The sequence below is a fragment of the Phyllopteryx taeniolatus genome, chromosome 11 (assembly GCF_024500385.1).
Source record: "Phyllopteryx taeniolatus isolate TA_2022b chromosome 11, UOR_Ptae_1.2, whole genome shotgun sequence".
Lineage (NCBI taxonomy): Eukaryota > Metazoa > Chordata > Actinopteri > Syngnathiformes > Syngnathidae > Phyllopteryx > Phyllopteryx taeniolatus.
The window spans coordinates 13,091,939-13,110,727 of NC_084512.1; the positions used below are offsets into that span (position 1 = coordinate 13,091,939).

At 43.6% G+C, this 18,789-nt stretch overlaps 2 protein-coding genes across 6 annotated transcripts in view; one reads left to right on the top strand and one right to left on the bottom strand.

The window, feature by feature from the left end:
• Positions 1–8,886, top strand: part of LOC133485694 (zinc finger CCCH domain-containing protein 6) — a 13,591-nt gene extending 4,705 nt beyond the window's left edge. Inside the window, exons 2-12 of one of the 2 annotated variants that reach the window (XM_061789850.1) lie at positions 86–311; positions 392–514; positions 579–813; positions 894–1,039; positions 1,111–1,236; positions 3,455–3,568; positions 3,652–3,762; positions 3,849–4,075; positions 4,146–4,549; positions 4,623–4,811; positions 4,892–8,505. In XM_061789850.1, coding sequence (XP_061645834.1) covers positions 86–311; positions 392–514; positions 579–813; positions 894–1,039; positions 1,111–1,236; positions 3,455–3,568; positions 3,652–3,762; positions 3,849–4,075; positions 4,146–4,549; positions 4,623–4,811; positions 4,892–6,327 — 3,337 coding nt within the window. In that variant the 3' untranslated portion in view covers positions 6,328–8,505. Of the gene's footprint in view, positions 1–85; positions 312–391; positions 515–578; positions 814–893; positions 1,040–1,110; positions 1,237–3,454; positions 3,569–3,651; positions 3,763–3,848; positions 4,076–4,145; positions 4,550–4,622; positions 4,812–4,891 lie in introns of both variants that reach the window. The other variant, XM_061789851.1, reaches the window with a different exon arrangement.
• Positions 8,887–8,937: 51 nt separating this feature from the next.
• On the bottom strand, positions 8,938–17,267 carry LOC133485695 (catenin alpha). 4 transcript variants are annotated; one of them, XM_061789854.1, is made up of 8 exons: positions 16,656–17,267; positions 16,035–16,218; positions 14,249–14,578; positions 11,336–11,407; positions 9,891–10,061; positions 9,595–9,767; positions 9,402–9,519; positions 8,938–9,321 (listed from the first exon to the last, which is right to left on the bottom strand). In XM_061789854.1, the coding sequence occupies exons 1-8, from the start codon at positions 16,847–16,849 to the stop codon at positions 9,142–9,144; spliced, it is 1,422 nt and encodes a 473-aa protein (XP_061645838.1). In that variant the 5' UTR covers positions 16,850–17,267; the 3' UTR covers positions 8,938–9,141. The 4 variants fall into 4 exon arrangements, with proteins under 4 accessions (XP_061645838.1, XP_061645839.1, XP_061645836.1 ...); XM_061789855.1 differs by lacking the exon at positions 11,336–11,407; XM_061789852.1 differs by lacking the exons at positions 14,249–14,578; positions 16,035–16,218; positions 16,656–17,267 and having other exon boundaries at positions 11,336–13,039.
• Between the last annotated feature and the right edge of the window lie 1,522 nt (positions 17,268–18,789).

An 18,789-nucleotide genomic window follows, 5' to 3' on the forward strand; every position in this document is an offset into this window, starting at 1 on the left:
AAAACAACAGATTTTAATTTATTCAGACATAAGCGACCATGGCACTCACCTATGATTTTTAATGATTTTAAATAAAATGTTTCAGAGAGGATGGCGAGTTGGAAGATGGAGAAATTGACGATGAGGGAATCGGGATAGAGGAGGAAAACAAAGAGGCTTCAGAGGTGACTGATGACAAAGAAAAGCAAAAGGAGAAGGAACGCGACAAAACAAAAGAAAAAGAAGAAAAGTCTCACAGGTACTCACGGAAACGCTACAAAAAGACCAGAGAGAAGAGAAGGTCGAAAAGGAGGAGACGGGAAAGACAGAAAGTAAGTCACTGCTTGACCTTACAATTTGAGTTTGATTGGTTCTGTTATTTTTAATTGGCTGTTTTTGTCGCTTTGTTTAGCATCACTCATCTTCGAGCAGTTCCACCTCTGACAGCTATGGCTCCGACTACGACCGTCCAGAGAAACCTAAAAACCGGCAGAGTCATGGATCTGGACGCGATTGTGACCTCCAGAACCCTCAGGTGAGCTTAGACTGTATTCATGCAGACGGGGTATGATTGTCACTTGTCCCTGTTGATTTTCCAGCATGGAAGAGACCAGAAAGGGTCGCGTGGCAACTTGCACAAGTCCCCGCCTCGCAAAAGCATCAATTTTGAAAAATACAGTGATGACAACTATGACTATGAAGACGAGGAGGATCATTATGAGGATGAGTCCCAGTACCTCCAGTCTAAAGATACAACATCCGGCATGGGAAAAGGCCGCTATGCGAAGGAGCATATGGGGAAGAGGGGAAACACGAGGGGTATGAAACAACAATGTGAGAGAGCACTTATGAAATAATATTTTATCCCAAAGGCAAAAATTTGGCAAAAAAAAACAGATTTCTTTTCTCTGCAGTTGGGCAGAGAGGAAGAGGCAGAGGGAGTGGACCTGGAAGAGGACGAGTGATGCTCAAGAACAAGAAGATGAAGGGGGGGAAACCCTGGATGGGACGCGGCGGGCGAGGCAGAGGGGGTGACCAGGACATGGAAGACATTGCTCCTGTATGATCGTGAAATCTTTTATCTGCAACAAATTGTTGTGGAGGGCTAACATGTTCCCTTTTATTTGACAGGAAGTAAAAAATTCTGGTTTTCAGAAGAAGCGCCTGATTATGAGCAAAGAATTCATCAGTCAACACACAGTAGAACACAATGGAAAATACATTTGCAAGTACTTCCTGGAGGGTCGATGCATTAAGGTAAACTACTTCTAATAAGCATGTTTTAATTAACTCCAAAAAGGACTTTTCATTGCCATTTCTCTGTTTGCTTCGTTAGCTGTTTTCTGACAAACTTTGTAAAAGGATGAGACATGGGCCAACCAAGAACTGCAATTTGGTGCAAATACAAGTTGTAACTTAAGTACCCTTTTTGAGCATATTTCAATGGGATTCCTAATTTCAAAGTGAATTAATTAATTTAAACTTTATATATAGAGCACTGTTATAACAACTGTAGCTGTAACAAAGTGTGAACATAACAGAAATAATGAGTATTATTATTATAATCGAATAAAATATTATTTTCTAATGGCAGCACGGTGGACAACTGGTTAGCACATCTGCCTGACAGTTCTGAGGACCGGGGTTCAAATCCCGACCCTGCCTGTGTGGAGTTGGCATGTTTTCCCTGTGCCTGTGTGGGTTTTCGCCGGGTACTCCGGTTTCCTCCCACATCCCAAAAACATGCATAGTAGGTTAATTGAAGACTCTAAATTGCCCATAGGTGTGAATGTGAATGGTTGTTTGTTTATATGTGCTCTGCGATTGGCTGGCGATTAGTTCAGGGTGTATCCCGCCTCTCGCCCGACGATAGCTGGGATAGGCTCCAGCACGCCCGCAACCCTAGTGAGGATAAGCGGTATAGAAAATGGATGGATGGATGATTTTCGAATTAAAATATACAAGAAAAGCTCCTTTCACATCAGCATTTGGCATGCAGGAGGTCCAGAGTCTTATTCCCTCTCATTTGACAGTTTAGCATGTGTGAATAATGAGTACAAGCCATAAAGAAAATGGATGGATGGATTGCTATGGCCAAACATTCCTCAAGATGTCAATTTGTTCCACTCCAGCTCTCTATGTGCATTATCTGCTGAATAAACTTGGGCACTCTCCCACTTGGCCCCAATGCAAGTAGACTGTAATGGCGGACAGTGAAAATTAATTGTTTGTAAATCTTCACCTAAAGCTAATGGTTTCTTGGTCACGACATTTCTTCCTCAAATTGTCATGGAAATTTGTTGTGTAGTTTTTGCATCATTTTGCAAGCCAACAAACATCAACGATCAAAAAATACAGATTGTGCTTTTGAGTTTAGCAGAGGTCATAAGGCATGAATCTCAATGACACAATTCAGGCAGTGAGTCTTCTCTACTGAGTGTCATTATGTACAGTGAACCCCCGCTACTCGTAGGGATATGGACTGAGCCTTGCCGCAAATGCCAAAAATCTGTGAGTAATTGCCGTGCCCCCTTATTAGGTTTGTAATTGCCAATAAATTGTACATGATGGTGGGAAAGCACTACTTATGTCTAAGTGAAACTCCTCAATAGTATAATAGTGGAGGATAGGTCCCCAAAATAGTCTGAACATGCCAAACTGAATACAGGAAGTCCTCGAGTTACGACGTACTCGACCTACGACGTTTCGACTTTACGACGCCCGTGCCTCGGCCGCCATTTTGTCCCCAGCATCATAGTGTTTCTCCTTAGCTAGTGCATAGTGCTTGTCTGTGTTTGTGCGCTGGGAGTATCTTTGCCTTTTTCGCCCTCCTTTTTTCACACTCTCAGCAGTAATGGTAAGTACAGCATCTTATTTTTTTATTTTAATGTATTTTAGTTTCTTTATACGAAGTGTTAACCTTTCCTGCTATGGACACCTGACCGTGGTCGGGAGACGCCTTCTCCAGGGCCGAGGTTGTCCTCCTCGGGGTTAACTCCCCTCTCTCGTTGCACAGCTGAGCTGGGTGGCGGCAACAATAAAGGCACGAAGCACCGATTTGCTGCTTTAATGGCTTTATTAGCTCCTCTGCAAATTCAACGTCAACAGGTCCTCCGCTAATCGCTACTCTTCCCCGGTCGCCGTCACTACACTTGACACTGTACACAGTCGCACCTGCGTGCACTCCTTCCTCCTTCACAGTCCCGTCCATCTCAGTCACACATCGACGCACACGCCCACACACACTGAGCTTGCTGTCACAATCACGTGGGACAATACCCACAGAAGTATTTCGACATAAATTTCTACTTTAACGGTGAAATCCGACTTACGCGGAAATTTGGGTTATGTCGCCAGCGTAGGAACGGAACTCGTTCGTAAATCGAGGACTTCCTGTATGCTGGCGTTCACTTTAATAGTCCGGTTTTAAAAAAATACACAAAATGAAAAGGTAAGTCATCATCTCTTCCTGTAGGGGGAGCAGTGTAAGTTTGAGCACGAGCTGGTCATCCCAGATAAGAAGAAGGAGCTTTGTAAGTTCTACCTCCAGGGATACTGCAGCAAAGGAGACCATTGCATTTACATGCACCATATCCTTCAGTGACAATCATGCATGACCTTGTAAAAGCAACCTGCCGATTCAGTGGTGAGGCTCCTTAATTTGTGACTCAACGTGAATATCCATGCAAGTTCTTTCACACTGGAGCCAAATGCTATCAAGGGGACAACTGCAAATTTTCCCATGATGCTCTGACTGATGTGACGAAAGAGTTGCTCGATAAGGTGAGATATATTTAAAACATAACAAAATCACAACTCATAAAAATCCAAAACTAATTAAGAGTTTCTTCTCTTGGACACATGCTAAGATCATTAATACAGAGGAGGAAATTGCCCGTGAGGATGAATTGGAGCTGGAGGACCTGAGAAAACAGGGCATTGCTCCACTTCCAAAGCCGCCTCCAGGTGTGGGCTTGCTCCCCACGCCGGGTCAGAGCAGCCCGACAGATGAATCTTCTCAGGCAGGGAAGATACCCTCCCTCTTCGAAATTAAGGTTCAACCTACAGTCAACCTGGCACAGAAGATTGGGTTAAAGTAAGGCAAATCAAAGGTAGGTGTTTTTTAGTCAGCCTCAAATTAATTGTCCATTTTATCTCATTACCAGTGAGTCCAACTACCAGGATCCCAATGAAGGCACTGACCAGTTCAGTGGCAGACCAGAGGAAACACAAAGTGGAGCTTTGGTGTCTTCAGGCTCTGATGCTACCACAGTGCCTTCGTTAGGGTCACCAGGTACCGTGGGTTACCCAACAGGACCACCCACAAGTGACCAGAGCCCTCCTGGACAGCAGCTGCCACATGGATACCCAATGCAGCAGCCAATTCCACCTGGTCAGCCGCCAGTGTTTCACGGTAATATAAACCGTCAGATGAATATGCAGAGGCCTCCATTCCCCGCAGTACCAGAACTACAGATGCTGCAGAGCCTCTTCCCTTTTCCATCGTTGGGCCAGAACCCACTTGAGCTCCTCAGCAACTTACTCCAGAACCAGCCAGTGGGCCATCAAGGTTTGTGTCACGTTACCACCAGTATTAATTTAGAGTTACTTCAAGTACAATGGATCTTTTTGTTCTGTGTTAGTGGAACCTGGGATGAACCAGGTACAGAACCTCCAGCAGCAGATAGGTCCAGATGTCCAGTTGCAGTCTTTACCTTCAGCGGTGCAGAAAGCCATCATTCTACACCTGACTCAGCACCAACCAGAGTCAAAGCCACATGAGAGCAATCCACAGAGGGCAGATAGTCAAAGTGACAAGAATACTAACAGAGGCAAGTGTCCGTTCTGATCCAAAAGATGGTCCTTGAAAAGCACAGAGTTCGGTACAACTCGTTTTATTTTTTTCCTTCAGATGAAACAACAAACTGGTATTCCAGCGACGAAGACGGTGGGAGTAGTGTTGCTTCCATTCTAAAATCTCTGAAGAGGCATAATGAGATGCAGCAATCCAAGACCCCAACACTAGCCCCTGCAGCACCCCTGGGTGACCCTCGACTTGTCAAGGACAGAACACACCCAAGTGACCCACGTGTGAAGGCAGACCCTCGGCAGAGACCTCCTGATATGAACAAGGTGTCTGATGCAGGTTTGGATCCACGACTCTCCAGAGACCCTAGGAAACCGAGACCTATGGAGTCCAGCTTGGACCGTCAGCAGAATCAGTCAACTGGCCTAAAAAAGCCCACTGGAGATGAGGATGATGAAAGGGAGAGGGAACTGAGAGAGAGAGCGGCCCTCATCCCGTTGGAGGCCAGTCCGGGTGTGGTGCTGCAGGACCCCCGCTGCCAGCTGAAGCAGTTCAGCCATATTCGGGTGGACATTCTGCTTCAACGGCCGGCCTTCGCCCAAACGGTGGTCTGGGCTCCTGAAGACCTGATCCCATCTCTAATACCCAAACAGGAGCACTCCATCAATTTACCCCTGCCACCTCTAATCGCTGATGCTCAGATGAACAGAACAAGTGTGCCGGAGCACCCCCCCACCTCCAGCCCTCCACCGACTGACCCCAGATTGGCGGCTGCTCGTTTAAAGGAGCGCCTCACTCGTCTGCCGTCTGGATCCTCAACAGAGAGACCTGTTGATCCACGTCAGCAAAAGAATTTAGACCCCAGACTCAAGCGTACAGTGAGTCTGGACTCCAAGATGCTTGGTCAGAAGGAAGCCTGTGCAGAGACAAGAGTTGCGGAACCCAGGTTGCAAAAGACCAGCACTAGCGCCTCCCTTTCCGAGAGGCTGCCACCCTATGCCCCTCGGCTGTCGTCTTCTGGGGGGATCCTGGAAAGCCCCACGACAATCCTGGGAGGCATCAGTCTGTATGATCCCCGTAATCAGACCGAGCCAATTCAGAAGGATCAGGTAGACCCACATAAAAAAGTGGGCATTCTCAAACATCCAGTGAAGAAAGACACTCCTTCAACACTACCCACCTCACCAAGTCAACGTCGTGTCTCTTTGGAGGAGACAAAACACACAGATGGTGCCTCTGATCACTATCAGACCGCACACGATAGTTCATCCCCACTTCCCCAGGACCCGATCCTCACCCCCCACGCAGTGCATAATCTGCCTGTCCAGGCTCTGGCAGGCTTGATCAGACCGCAGTATGCTGACGCCAGGCAGGCCAAACTGGCAGGACTAGTTTCTGCAGGGGTACAAGAGGATGCGGAAGAACAGAAAGAAGTTCCGGTGGAGGAACCTATGCAGACGAATGAGGAGGAGCTCGAAGACAGGACGCTCAAAGATGTCTTCAAGACCTTTGACCCCACAGCTTCTCCTTTCTCCCAGTAAACTGCATTTAATTTTTATATTGGTGGCACATGCCAATCACTATTTAGCTTTAAATCTATTTATTTATGTACATTCACTTTATACACACTAAAATGGTATAGATGTGAGGATGTTAGCATCTGTGGTTATTTAGTTTAGTTGATTGATTGTGGATTTGTCAGAAAGATATGAGCTGATAGAAACACAAATTCCAACAATTCTTATCCCTTTTGTCTTTCTACAACCCCAATTCCAATGAAGTTGGGACGTTAAACATAAATAAAAACAGAATACAATTTTAATACAATTTGAAAATCATGTTCAACCTGTATTTAATTGAACACACTACAAAGACAAGATATTTAATGTTCAAACTGATCAACTTTATTGCTTTTAGCAAATAATCATTAACTTGGAATTTTATGGCTGCAACACGTTCCAAAAAAGTTGGGACAGGGTCATATTTACCACTGTGTTACATCACCTTTTCATTTAACATTCAATAAACATTTGGGAACCGAGGAACACTAATTGTTGAAGCTTTGTAGGTGGAATTCTTTCCCATTCTTGCTTGAAGTACAGCTTCAGCTGTTCAACAGTCCGGGGTCTCTTTTCAATGGGAGACAGGTCTGGACTGCAGGCAAGCCAGTCTAGTACCCGCACTCTTTTACTACGAAGCCACGCTGTTGTAACACGTGCAGAATGTGGTTTGGCATTGTCTTGCTAAAATAAGCAGGGGCGTCTATGAAAAAGACATTGCTTGGATGGCAGCATATGTTTCTCCAAAACCTGTTTGTACCTTTCAACATTAATGGTGCCTTCACAGATGTGTAAGTTACCCAAGCCATTGGCACTAACACAGCCCCATACCATTACAGATGCTGGCTTTTGAACTTTGCGTCCATAACAGTTCGGATGGTTCTTTTCCTCTTTCGCCCGGAGGACACGACGTCCACAATTTCCAAAAACAATTTGAAATGTGGACTCGTCGGACCACAGAACACTTTTCCACTTTTCATCAGTCCATCATAGATGAGCTCGGGCCCAGAGAAGCCGGCGGCATTTCTGGGTGTTGTTGATAAATGGCTTCTGCTTTGCATAGTAGAGTTTCAAGTTGCACTTATGGATGTAGCGTTGAACTGTATTTACTGACATTGGTTTTCTAAAGTGTTCCTGAGCCCATGTGGTGATATCCTTTACACCTTAATGTTGGTTTTTGATGCAGTGCCGCCTGAGGGATCGAAGGTCACGGGCATTCGATGTTGGTTTTCGGCCTTGCCGCTTACATGCAGTGATTTCTCCAGATTCTCTGAACCTTTTGATGATATTATGAACCGTAGATGATGAAATCCCTAAATTCCTTGCAACTGTACGTTGAGGAACATTGTCCTTAAACTGTTCGACTATTTTCTCACACACTTGTTCGCAAAGAGGTTAACCTCGCCCCATCTCTGCTTGTGAATGACTTGAGCAATTCAGGGAAGCTCCTTTTATACCCAATCATGGAACCCACCAATTCCCAATTAGCCTGTTCACCTGTGGGATGTTCCAAACAGGTGTTTGATGAGCATTCTTCAACTTTCTCAGTCTTTTTTGCCATCTGTCCCAGCTTTTTTGAAACGTGTTGCAGCCATAAAATTCTAAGTTAATGATTATTTGCTAAAAGCAATAACGTTGACCAGTTTGAACATTAAATAGCATGTCTTTGTAGTGTGTTCAATTAAATACAGGTTGAACATGATTTGCAAATCATTGTATTCTGTTTTTATTTATGTTTAACACAATGTCCCAACTTTATTGGAATTGGGGTTGTATTTCCCGACAGTATAGTTATACTTGCAAAGTGAGATGGTCCTTTTACTACATTTACTGTCTTTAAATGTGTTAAAACTGATTGTTCTGTTTATATGGTCTACGTGTTCAGGTTTTAATGCCCATTAAACATTTCATAAAATATTTTCTAGTAACAAGCTTGTAATTAACACTACACATAATAGGTGTATGTCAATAAATTAGAATATTGTTCTGTAGTTCAGATCCAAAAGTTTTATAATTGTGATGATTATAGCTTCCAGCTAAAACCCAAAATTAACCTTCAAGAAATTGGAATATTACTTAAGAAACAAACAAAATTATTTTTAATATAGAAATTACATAGGAATTGGCCTTCTTAAGGATATTTTCCCATGTCTAATGAATCTGTGAGTTTGCCTTATTAAATTAAACTGCTAAATGTATTTAGATGCATTTGTAATTAACACTCGTTTTACATATGTTTTTATATCAGACGCGTTGCCTCAAAATGAGTTCATATTTGAAACTTAAGCCATATTGGAAATTTTTTGTATTGTTTTGACAACCATTGAAATTACATGTTCATTGTATTTGTATTTCTGGATGACCTTTGTTTTCTGTGCACATTTGATCAGCTTTTAAATACAGTGCACTGTATATACTGTATCTTAATATGAATTAAATGTTTACACCACAACAGACAAAATAGCATTGAGTGGGAGTTGATTTCACTCCAGCTGCTTGACAGTTGGATATGTGAACCACTACCCTGCAACATAAAATGTTCGTCAGTACATACATGTGCAAGTCTCTTTCAGTTAATACGTTGGTTATATAGCTACACAAGAGGGCCGTGTAAAGACACCTTGTTACTATGAAGCTATGTATTTCTACAGGACTCAAAACTACAACCGCAATTAATAATAGTAAACATGATTTCCCTCTCTGAAAGTGTCAAAGTGAAGGATTATCCCCTCAAGATAGAAATTCTGGTACAACTCTATTGTGACCTTTCCTTTGAAGCATCAAGTTGGAGCCATCTTATACTGGTGAAGCAAGACTCGGTGCGACGGAGTGCAATGAAATCTTCCTCAGACCCAGCTCATCTGTTTTTGGGTTGGAGGTTTGCTGGGCTCTATGGATCTCCAAGTTCCTCTTCCACTGGAAACACAAGGTGGTCGCTTCGGCTCCATCCGAGTTTGGCTCAGGCTGTTTTAAACCCTGAAAGACAGAAATGATACATCTTTAATAGACCTTTAATGTAATTCCATATTACATAAATGCAGGTCTGTCCTATTTACTGTGATGCAGGCAGTCTCTACGGCATGGACACCTTTCAGGACTGTGTGGAGTAGATTCTGTGTGTTCTTCACCAGGATCTCATCCGATGCTTTACAGCCAAGTGTTACAGAACTGACACTACAGTACAGAAGATTATCTCGTTACACTTTTTTCCTCTTAAGTTTTTTTCAACCTGTGTTCACTTATTCTGACCTGGAAAGGATGCTGAGCTGGTTTGTGATGGTGAGAATCTGCTCCACTATGAGGGACAGTTCTAGTGCGCACTGTGCATCCAGGCAGTGGTTGGCTATGACTTGAATAAAGTTGGTCACCGACTGGCAGTTTGACATCACATCTTTGGCTGCACACACAAACGCCTCTTTGTTCTAATGAAAAGCACAATAAAGCTTAAAGATTATTTAACACACATGAGTGAGGATAAGCGGTACAGAAATGGATGGATAGTTAAAAGCAAAATTAATAAACTTACCCAGTCTAGTGGTGCTTACCAGTAATGGGCCTCTGTTCCTCAGGTACTGGGTCATGTTGTACAGTGTGTCTGCCATCTTCCTGGTCTCCTGGACTATCTTGTTGTCTGTGGGATCCCAGCTTGCAGTTTCTTGCTTCAGAAAAAAGGAGCCGGAGGTCAGTGAAGATGCTTCATTGGAACCAGAAACAACCTGCAGAGAAATGATGTGGATATGAATCTTGAACAGAGCCCCTGACCTGACATGGGAAAAATATGAAATAGGTATAACATGCCTACAGAATAAACATTTCTGGGTTTATTAACATTTCCATCAACAACAACGCAAATTATTATGTCATGGGAAAAAAAAAAGTATGTTCACGTTACATCTATATTCTGGCCAGAATCTTTTCTTCTCATCCATTTTGGATGTTCTTGGTAATGTCACTGTTGTGTCATACATTCTACACTTGATGTTGACTGTCTTCACTATGTTCCATGGTATATTTAATGCTGTGGAAATTCTTTTGGATTCTTCTCCTGACTAATACCTTTAAACAATGAGATCCCTCTGATGCGGTGGATGCGCTCTACAGACCATAGTATGAGATGTGACTTAAAAAGGAGAATTATACTACTAGAACAGCTATACTTTACTTGGGGTTAATCATAGGCATTTTACGCCCATAAGTTTGAATATGATTGGTTAATTCTGAATATAGCCACATCCACAGTTATCAGAGGGTATGCACACTTGCGCAACCACATTATTTCAGTTGCTTATTTTTACTATATTAAATATTTAGTTTTTCCAATTGAGTTGTACAGGGGCGGCACGGTGGACAACTGGTTATAGCGTCTGCCTCACAGTTCTGAGGACCGGGGTTCAATTTTGGGACTGCGGGTGGAAGCTGGAGTACCCGGAGAAAATCAATGCCGACACAGGGAGACTATGCAAACGTCACACAGAAGGCCAGAGCGGAGATTCGAATCTCAAAGCTCAGAACTGTCGGAGGCAGATGTGCTAACCACTAGGCTACAGTGCAACACTAATACAATCTTTTTTGAGGTAATTTACATCCATCCATCCGTCCGTCCATTATCCGAGCCGCTTCTCCTCACTAGGGTCGCGGGAGTACTGGAGCCTATCCCAGCTATCTTCGGGCGAGAGACGGAGTAGACCCTGAACTGGTCGCCAGCCAATCGCAGGGCACATAGAAACAAACAACCATTCGCGCACACATTCACACCTACGGGGAATTTAGAGTCTTCAATCAACCCACCATGCATGTTTTTGGGATGTGGGAGGAAACCTGGAGAAAACCCACGCAGGCACAGGGAGAACATGCAAACTCCAGACACACGGGGCCGGGATTTGAACCCCGGTCCTCAGAACTGTGAGGCAGATGTCCTAACGAGCCATCCACCGTGCTGTTAGGTAATTGACAGTTTAGATCAAATTTAACCTGAAAACTAAATACTTACATCCTTCGCTGTCCTTGTGGATCCATGTTTAATCCGCGCTGACATCTTTGATTCTGCAGCATCTTCGTGTGTCTGCCAAGAAGCATTATTTGTATCTTTATATCTCTTTTCATTGGATGTCATGTAGACATTCTGGATACACCCGCCTGTTGTCGTGCCCTGAAGACCTGCTCTGATGTTCTCCTTTACCTCCTGGTGGATCCTATCTTGCTTACTAATCTCCTCCACCACATAGTGAGCTTTGGCTGACCAGCACTGAATCTTCACCTCCAGGTTGAATGTGTCACTAATCGAGCAGGTCTGTGCCATGAGACGTACCTGGCTGATTATATCAGACATCAGAAAAGACAGATGGGTGTTGATGGAGCGCAGGTCGGCACGTTCACGGGGATCCCGCATGTAGTTGAAGCTCTCCTCAGCTTTTTTGGTGGCATCGTTTACATTTTCAAGAAATAAACTAGCGGAATGTTCAAGTCTTTGCTGTGCTTCTTCTGATTTGTTCTCCTTAGTTTGCGCTGCTGCCAAATGAGCAATGTTGACCATACTGTGGAGTGGAGTGTCATAATTTGTATTTGCTTTGCTCAAAAGCCCAGAGAGCTCTTTCATTTTAATTATAAGGTTCCTTTGAAGGAGCTCTGGCTTTGCGAGGTGCATGATACTAGGCGTTACATCGAGGTCCTCTGCAGCTTGAAGGTAGCGCTCAGTCAGAGTCTTCAGTTCCCCCTGGTAAGCCGTCAACTCTTTTGATTTAAAAGCACTTTTACAAGTTAGACTGGTGAGGCTCGCAGCCTCCTGGATTCTCAGCGAGCTCTCAGATAAAGCGGAAAGTTGCTTTTGAGGAGAGTTTTGGCCCATGGTGCCTGACGTTCCCAAAATTCTGTCCAGAGAATTGAACAAAATCTGAATGGATAGACCCCAAAGGATGCACAGCCCCTCGAGCTGATCTATCTGACCATCAGATGAGGCCCTAAACTCTATCAGATATCTTGTGTTGTTCTGGGCTTTGTTCAGTTTGTTGTGCAAAAGAGTCAGCGTCTCCTGAGTGTCACTTTGAGGTGTCACATGTGATGACGTGAGAAGTTGCACAGTGTCAGCACAGCAGTTCATCATTTCACCAAGCTGGTGTTTCAAATCTGCCTTAGTCAACTGAGCTCGCCGCAGCTCGGCGCAAATGACGTGAAACCAGGGTTCGCTTCCTGGCAGCAGAACCTTGCGAATGTTGTTGATGAGGTCAGAAAACTGTATACATAGTCTGTAGACGTTCTCCGTGCCCAGCAAGGAGCTCATGGCCATCTCTTGAGCTGTCTGGACCAGCAGAGGAGCCAGTGACACCAGTTCAGCCCGAAAGCGTTCCAAAGTCTTACAGTCGACATCAAGCACAATGGCTAAAGCTTGCCTCGTTGCTTGGGAGTAGCAGTTTGATAGCTCCAGAACACCAGTGCACAACCGACTGAGGACTGCAACATCTTTTTCTTTAGTCACGGTCACAACTTCTTGTAGGAGGGGTAAAAGTTCAAATTCAAAAGGCATCTGGATCATTTTAGACCCCTTTAAGACATTGTTTATTTCTAAATCATCGTCATATTTAGGAGACAGCTCCAATTCCACACATTCTCCATCTAACTCCTCCTCCGCACATTTTCTGTCTGTCTCAATCATCTCCAGAACCGAGGAATCCAAACTTCTTAGCCCACGATCCTCATTCAGGTCACTGGACTTACCTTCTGAGAATTCAGGCTGATGGGCACCGTGCTGCAGAGGACTGAGTAGATGTGGGTGCTGGTGGCCATCCAGTCCCTCCCTGAGGACCTTAAAATGGTGAATAGTAGCAGAAGCGTTGTCGGAAAAGGTTGAATAGTGCTCCACATTCAGTGTACGACCTAAAAGCATGTCACTGACCGATTGGTCCATTTCGCTTTGACAAAGGTGGGCTTGTTTCAGCAGGACCAGGAGGCCATTCCTGTAGATGGGGTCCTCGCTGCAGTCCAAGTGCCTCCTGAGGGTGTGCGTCACCAGCCTCATGTGACACATTAGGTTGGTCGTGTGTTCACTAAAGAGCTCGTAGCTTTGGTGTCTGTATGCGGCATCACAACCAGTGCGGTCATTCGTTATCTCTTTAATGGCTAAACTCGTAAACTCCCTGATGTCCATCACGTCGCTGAGTGCATCCTGAAGCTGTCTCATCCCTTCTTCCCATTTGGGAAACATTTCATGAAGCTTTTGAAGTGTTTTTATGGAGTTGTCAGCCAGCTCCAGAGACAGAGGAGAAATCCGGGCTTGGAGCCTGGTAAGACACACTCTGGAGTTCTCCACATTCTCCAGGCTCTTTGCATTATCGGCTGCGGCAGAGAAAAAGTTGGCAACTTGGATCGTTCTATCCAAGTAGGATATGAACTCTTCCAGTGGTGACTGAAGAAAGCTCAGATCATTCTCTGTGGAAGAATCTGCAATCAGAGTTTGCCTCACCACTCTAGAAAGTTCCTCAAATGCAGATGTTGTAAGCAGAAATATGTCTAAAAGTTGATGAAGAATGGCGGCCATCAATGCTCTGTCAAGACCTTCTAGGAGCCCCTCTAACGAAGCGCAGATGTTCTGAAGATGCCTCTCATGATCCTCTGGGGACTTTAAGATCAGTTTTATATCAGACCACAAGTGAAGAATGTGTCGACAGTGGAGCACCAGTCTTTGCTGGAACTCTCTACGAGAGCAGTTGGCCACGGCCATACAATGAAAGACAAGATCTCGAATCAGGCTGTCCAAGTCACTACCTGGCAGCACGGACGAGTTGGACCAACCTTCAAGTAGTTGTGACAAACTTTTCCTCTTCTTTTTATAAAAACCACAAGCTCCCAGAGGTCCTCTCTGACAGTCACTTTTCAGGGTGCTAATAATGTCCTCCACCGTGCTCCTCACCTTGTCAAGTACGTAGCTCTTGGCAGCTTGGGCCTCCTTGCTCGTCGGATGCTTGATGGTGGTACAGGTAGCAGTGTGCATCATGGGGATGCACATCCTTAGGGTCTCCAGAGAGTCTCGAAGCTCTTTGGCCTGCCGGGGATCCTTTAAGGAGTCAGCTCTCTCTGCAGTTAGACGGCTGAGGAGAAGCAAGGCGTCGGAGAACACCAGAAAGACGTTGAGCAGGGACCGGATGTCTGAGCAGGAGGCAAGCTCAGAGAGATGCTCGGACACTTGAGCAGCAGCTGCAAGGACTTCTCTCACCATAGAGTTGTCATGCACTAACAGAACCTGAGGGAGGAAAAGCAAAATAAGTCACTAAGAAAAATAGATGCACAAGAAAGTCTCTGCAGCATGTGCCAGTCCCGCACGCCGCCAATATCCTTGGTAGCATTTCGCCACAGTACCACTTACACAATGGGTGAATGGGTTGGCTGATGGCACGTTGTGCTTCGCGAAATGCAGTGTGAGAGGGCTTTCAGGCTACAGCTCCCTGTGACCCTGGGCAGGATATGTAGTTTAGAAAATGGATGGATGCATAGTTTGAATCTATTTTTTCTTTTCTTTTTCTTTTAACCTGTTCTGTTCAGCTGTATGGCCTTGCAGAATGGTGGATCTGTATGCCTTTGTGCTGGAACAGTTTTGCTGTGTAACGGGGAAGTTTGAAAGACTCCCTCTGCATATTTTTAAATGTTTTAATTATTCTGAAGTGTATTGATAATGCAGCCGGACAGAAAAGGGATTTAGGGGATAAACAGAGGGACAGAGTGGACAAGGGGAGTAGAGATGCAAACCACAGTAGAAGAATAGTTAGACAATCTAGATATTTGACCATAAGTAACACTACAACAGTCAAATCGTGTTCTTATTTGAGGATGAGGGGGCTGGGGGAAGGGTATGGGCACCCGGTGAGGACATGCAATAACTTGCCAAGAGAACAAGAAGAGAGAGGACAGAAAAGGGCATGACAGGATGTGGGAAATGAGCAAGGCAGTGCTACTGACGGGTGGTCCGGTGGGATTCTTTTTAGTGTCTAAACACCTATAAGAACCTGTGAGTTGATATGTTAATATAAGCTGTGTTGTTATTAGTGGGCCCAGCACAAGCAATTAAAGCCTATAGCGTGTCTATTGAACTTATTAGTGTATGAACATCATATCACATGCATGTTAGTCAACTGGTGTACGGAGTTGCTGAGCCGGCACATTGAGGATGGGTGGGCCAGTGGGGGACCCAACCTCGGGGATGCCACCCACTCCCCAGGACCCAAGGCAGTCTCCAGCCCAACCAAAGCGCCCCGACCAGTCCCGCAAGGATGGGCACGGGCGCCGGACGACCGCCCCCACGCCCAATCCCCCCACCTACCTAACACCTGCTGCTATTTGCAAACTGTTCAGAATTCCTGCCACTTTGTCTGAGGTCTCAGTTCCAGCTGCAGAAAAATAGCCGCAAAGCATGATGCTGCCACCGCTATGCTTCACTATGTGTGGTATTCTTATGGTGATGAGTAGTGTTATGGTTGCACCAAACAAACCTTTTGGAATTATGGCCACAAAGTTCGACCTTGGTTTTAATGGACCAGAACACATTTTCCCATGCGTTTTTTGATTTTGTTTTGTTTGAGTCTTCCCAGCGATGCAGTTCTATACCACTGCGTTACTACTACTATTATAACTCCTATTATTGTCTTTGTAAAGGTAGCATTTCTATACGAGTGTACTTTACACTTTGGTAAATTCATTCTTACTTTGACTACTCCCAGGAAAACGGTTTGTGCAGCAGTGATAAGTTCATCTTTGTGCGCCGTCAAGCCAGGCTGGATGCTGAGCTTCTGGGCCGCCAGCAGCACATGTTGGCCTGACACTGTGATGGGCTCGAGTAGGCAGACCATCTCCTTACGTAGCACATCATCATCGGTGTCACTGACTTGCCTGGAAATAGACAAATAGGTGTTAATTTTAAGGTGATTGGTAATAATATACACTGTCCACCAGTGATTCCCAACACACTGGTAGTGTAGTGGTACATGCTACATGAATAAATTGCAACAAGATCATCATTATTTCAGCATACAATATGCACTTTTTGTGATTTTTCTTGTGTGGTGTGCCATGACATTTAGATGTCAAATACTGTATGTGCCTTGGCTCAATAAAGGTTGTGAAAGGCTGATGGACGCAAAGTTAACAATGCTTAGTATTGAGTGACAGTGTAACAAGTAGTAATTTAACAATGTTATTGTATTGGTCTAGGACTGCGCTGAATCACACTGAGAGCTGTTTCGGAAACATTGTCCTTCTCTGGAAGCCTATTAATGCACCCAAAATATTAGGAACAACCCTCAGCTGTAAATAATGTACATGCACACCTGGAGGCCACTGCCGCCATGTTGCTAGTAGCTTTAGCCACAGACCGAGCTGTCTCTTCAAGCTTGTCGAAGTGTTCGGGATCTTCCTCGCTGTCACACAGCAGCACCAGGTGACACAGGTGACATGCAAATGGGGCGACCACCTGCTCCGCCACCGCTGTCCTCATTAGGCCGCGGTCCAGTAATGAAGACATAGCTTACAGAGTGCTTCGAGCTGGTCCAACCAAAGAGGAATGTTCTTTGCAGTTTGTCAATAATTCAGCGGAGCCTAGTGCAACATGTGCTCGATGACAGTGTTTCTAAGCAACGGGTGTCACATGACCAAACAGACACGCAAAATATTTTTATAATTATAATTTTCATTGAAAAGTGAGCTTCTTGAGCAAAATAATATTTTTTTGATACAATTCGTTTTTTAGGGGTACCAAAAATCTATACACTATTTGTGATCTTTAAGTTCATTTACAAAGCTGGCTGGATATTTTTTTTTCTTTTGATCCATTTTTTTTAAATATACAATTTAGTAGTATAATAAAAAAGCCTATTACATACATCTTTACTTTTTACATTTTATTACTTTAAAAAATACTGTATATATTTAAGTCACTTTATAATGTTAATATTGTTAATATTCTATTTTTCATCAATTTAATATTGTTGTTTTAATCCCTAACTTTAAAAGTAAGCAATTCAACAAAGACTATTTTCTGTTAATGAAAAAAAAAAATGTTTGGAACTTCCTCTTTAAATAAGCCTCAGTTAGTTTTTCAGAAAATATTAAATGATATGGTCCACAGTGGTTCTTTTTCCAAGAGTGACCAACGTGGTTGTTTAGAGTACAACAACCAGTAGGGGACGCCAAACACCAATCAACTTCATTATAAACAACATTCAGCACCAAGCTTTTTCACTCTAAAATGATTTATCATTCGATAAATATACAACTTTAACACCATTAAAAAAACATTCTATAATGGAAACGATATTCAGTGACAGTAGTATATTCAGATCAACCCCACCAAAATTGTGACTAATGGTGATAGCAAACCACTAAAACTCTCCATTTCCATCACAGTTCAAATTGAGCCCCCAATAAAACGTCAAGTGTCGCTTGTGTCTGCATTCAGGTTTAAACGATCAATGAAGTGGACTGAAGATGGGAAGTTGTACACAGTATATGCAGTCATGCCAGTGGAATTCATTGGTAACCTAGAAAAGTCCAATCAATACAACACAACAGGAAGTTTAAAAAAAAACAAAACAATAGTGAGCCTCAACACAGCAGTTGGAGAAAGTCTGAGTTACAGCTTAATAATACATTTATCTTTGGCATTGCAACTTTCATTTCCCTAAATCATTTAATTCAAATTAGACTGATTTGGTATTAAAAACGGAGTGATTAACATGAAAAATAGCATAATTGATTCGGGGGGGGAAAAAAGTAACACCTTTAGGTTTGCTTTGGAGCTCTTAAAATGTTAAAATTCTTTAAAATGTTCTATTTTGGGCAACAATGTAAATACATTTCCTTTCACTGTATTCTGCAATTACCCTGACGTGGCTATTGGCTTACAATGGGCCCCGAAAAGCTTGTTTATGTGTAATGATTGGAGTGTAGTCTATTTGCGTCTATTATTATTGCATGACTCACACTACAGACCCGTTGAGGGGGTCCAATCACACTCTTGCATCTGGCTGGAGAGGCCCATGCATGCAGCTCAGGTTTCCTACTCCAGGCTACACTGTACTAGAAGTATATAGTAGTAATCTACAACATCATAGTGAAACTTAATACGCTCAGCTGTCGTCAATTCAGGATCAGCTCGCACATACTGTAAATCACATCCAGTCAAAAAATATTGAGAATTTAGAACATGAGACATTAGAATGTGCAGGACACAACATTAGGCACACCAGCTTAATTTTATCCATCTAAAAAAAAAAATGCTGCCTTTACAAAATGAACTGTGTTTATAAATTGTGGTTCAATTTGCGCTTAATCATACTGACAGCTGTTTGTTGATGTTTTGGCCCTTATTTAACTAAATTAAGTATCCATAATATTAGAAACACCTCTTAGTATATCACTGTGGAACGTTTTATTTTTACAAGTATTAGGCAAGAATTTCTAATA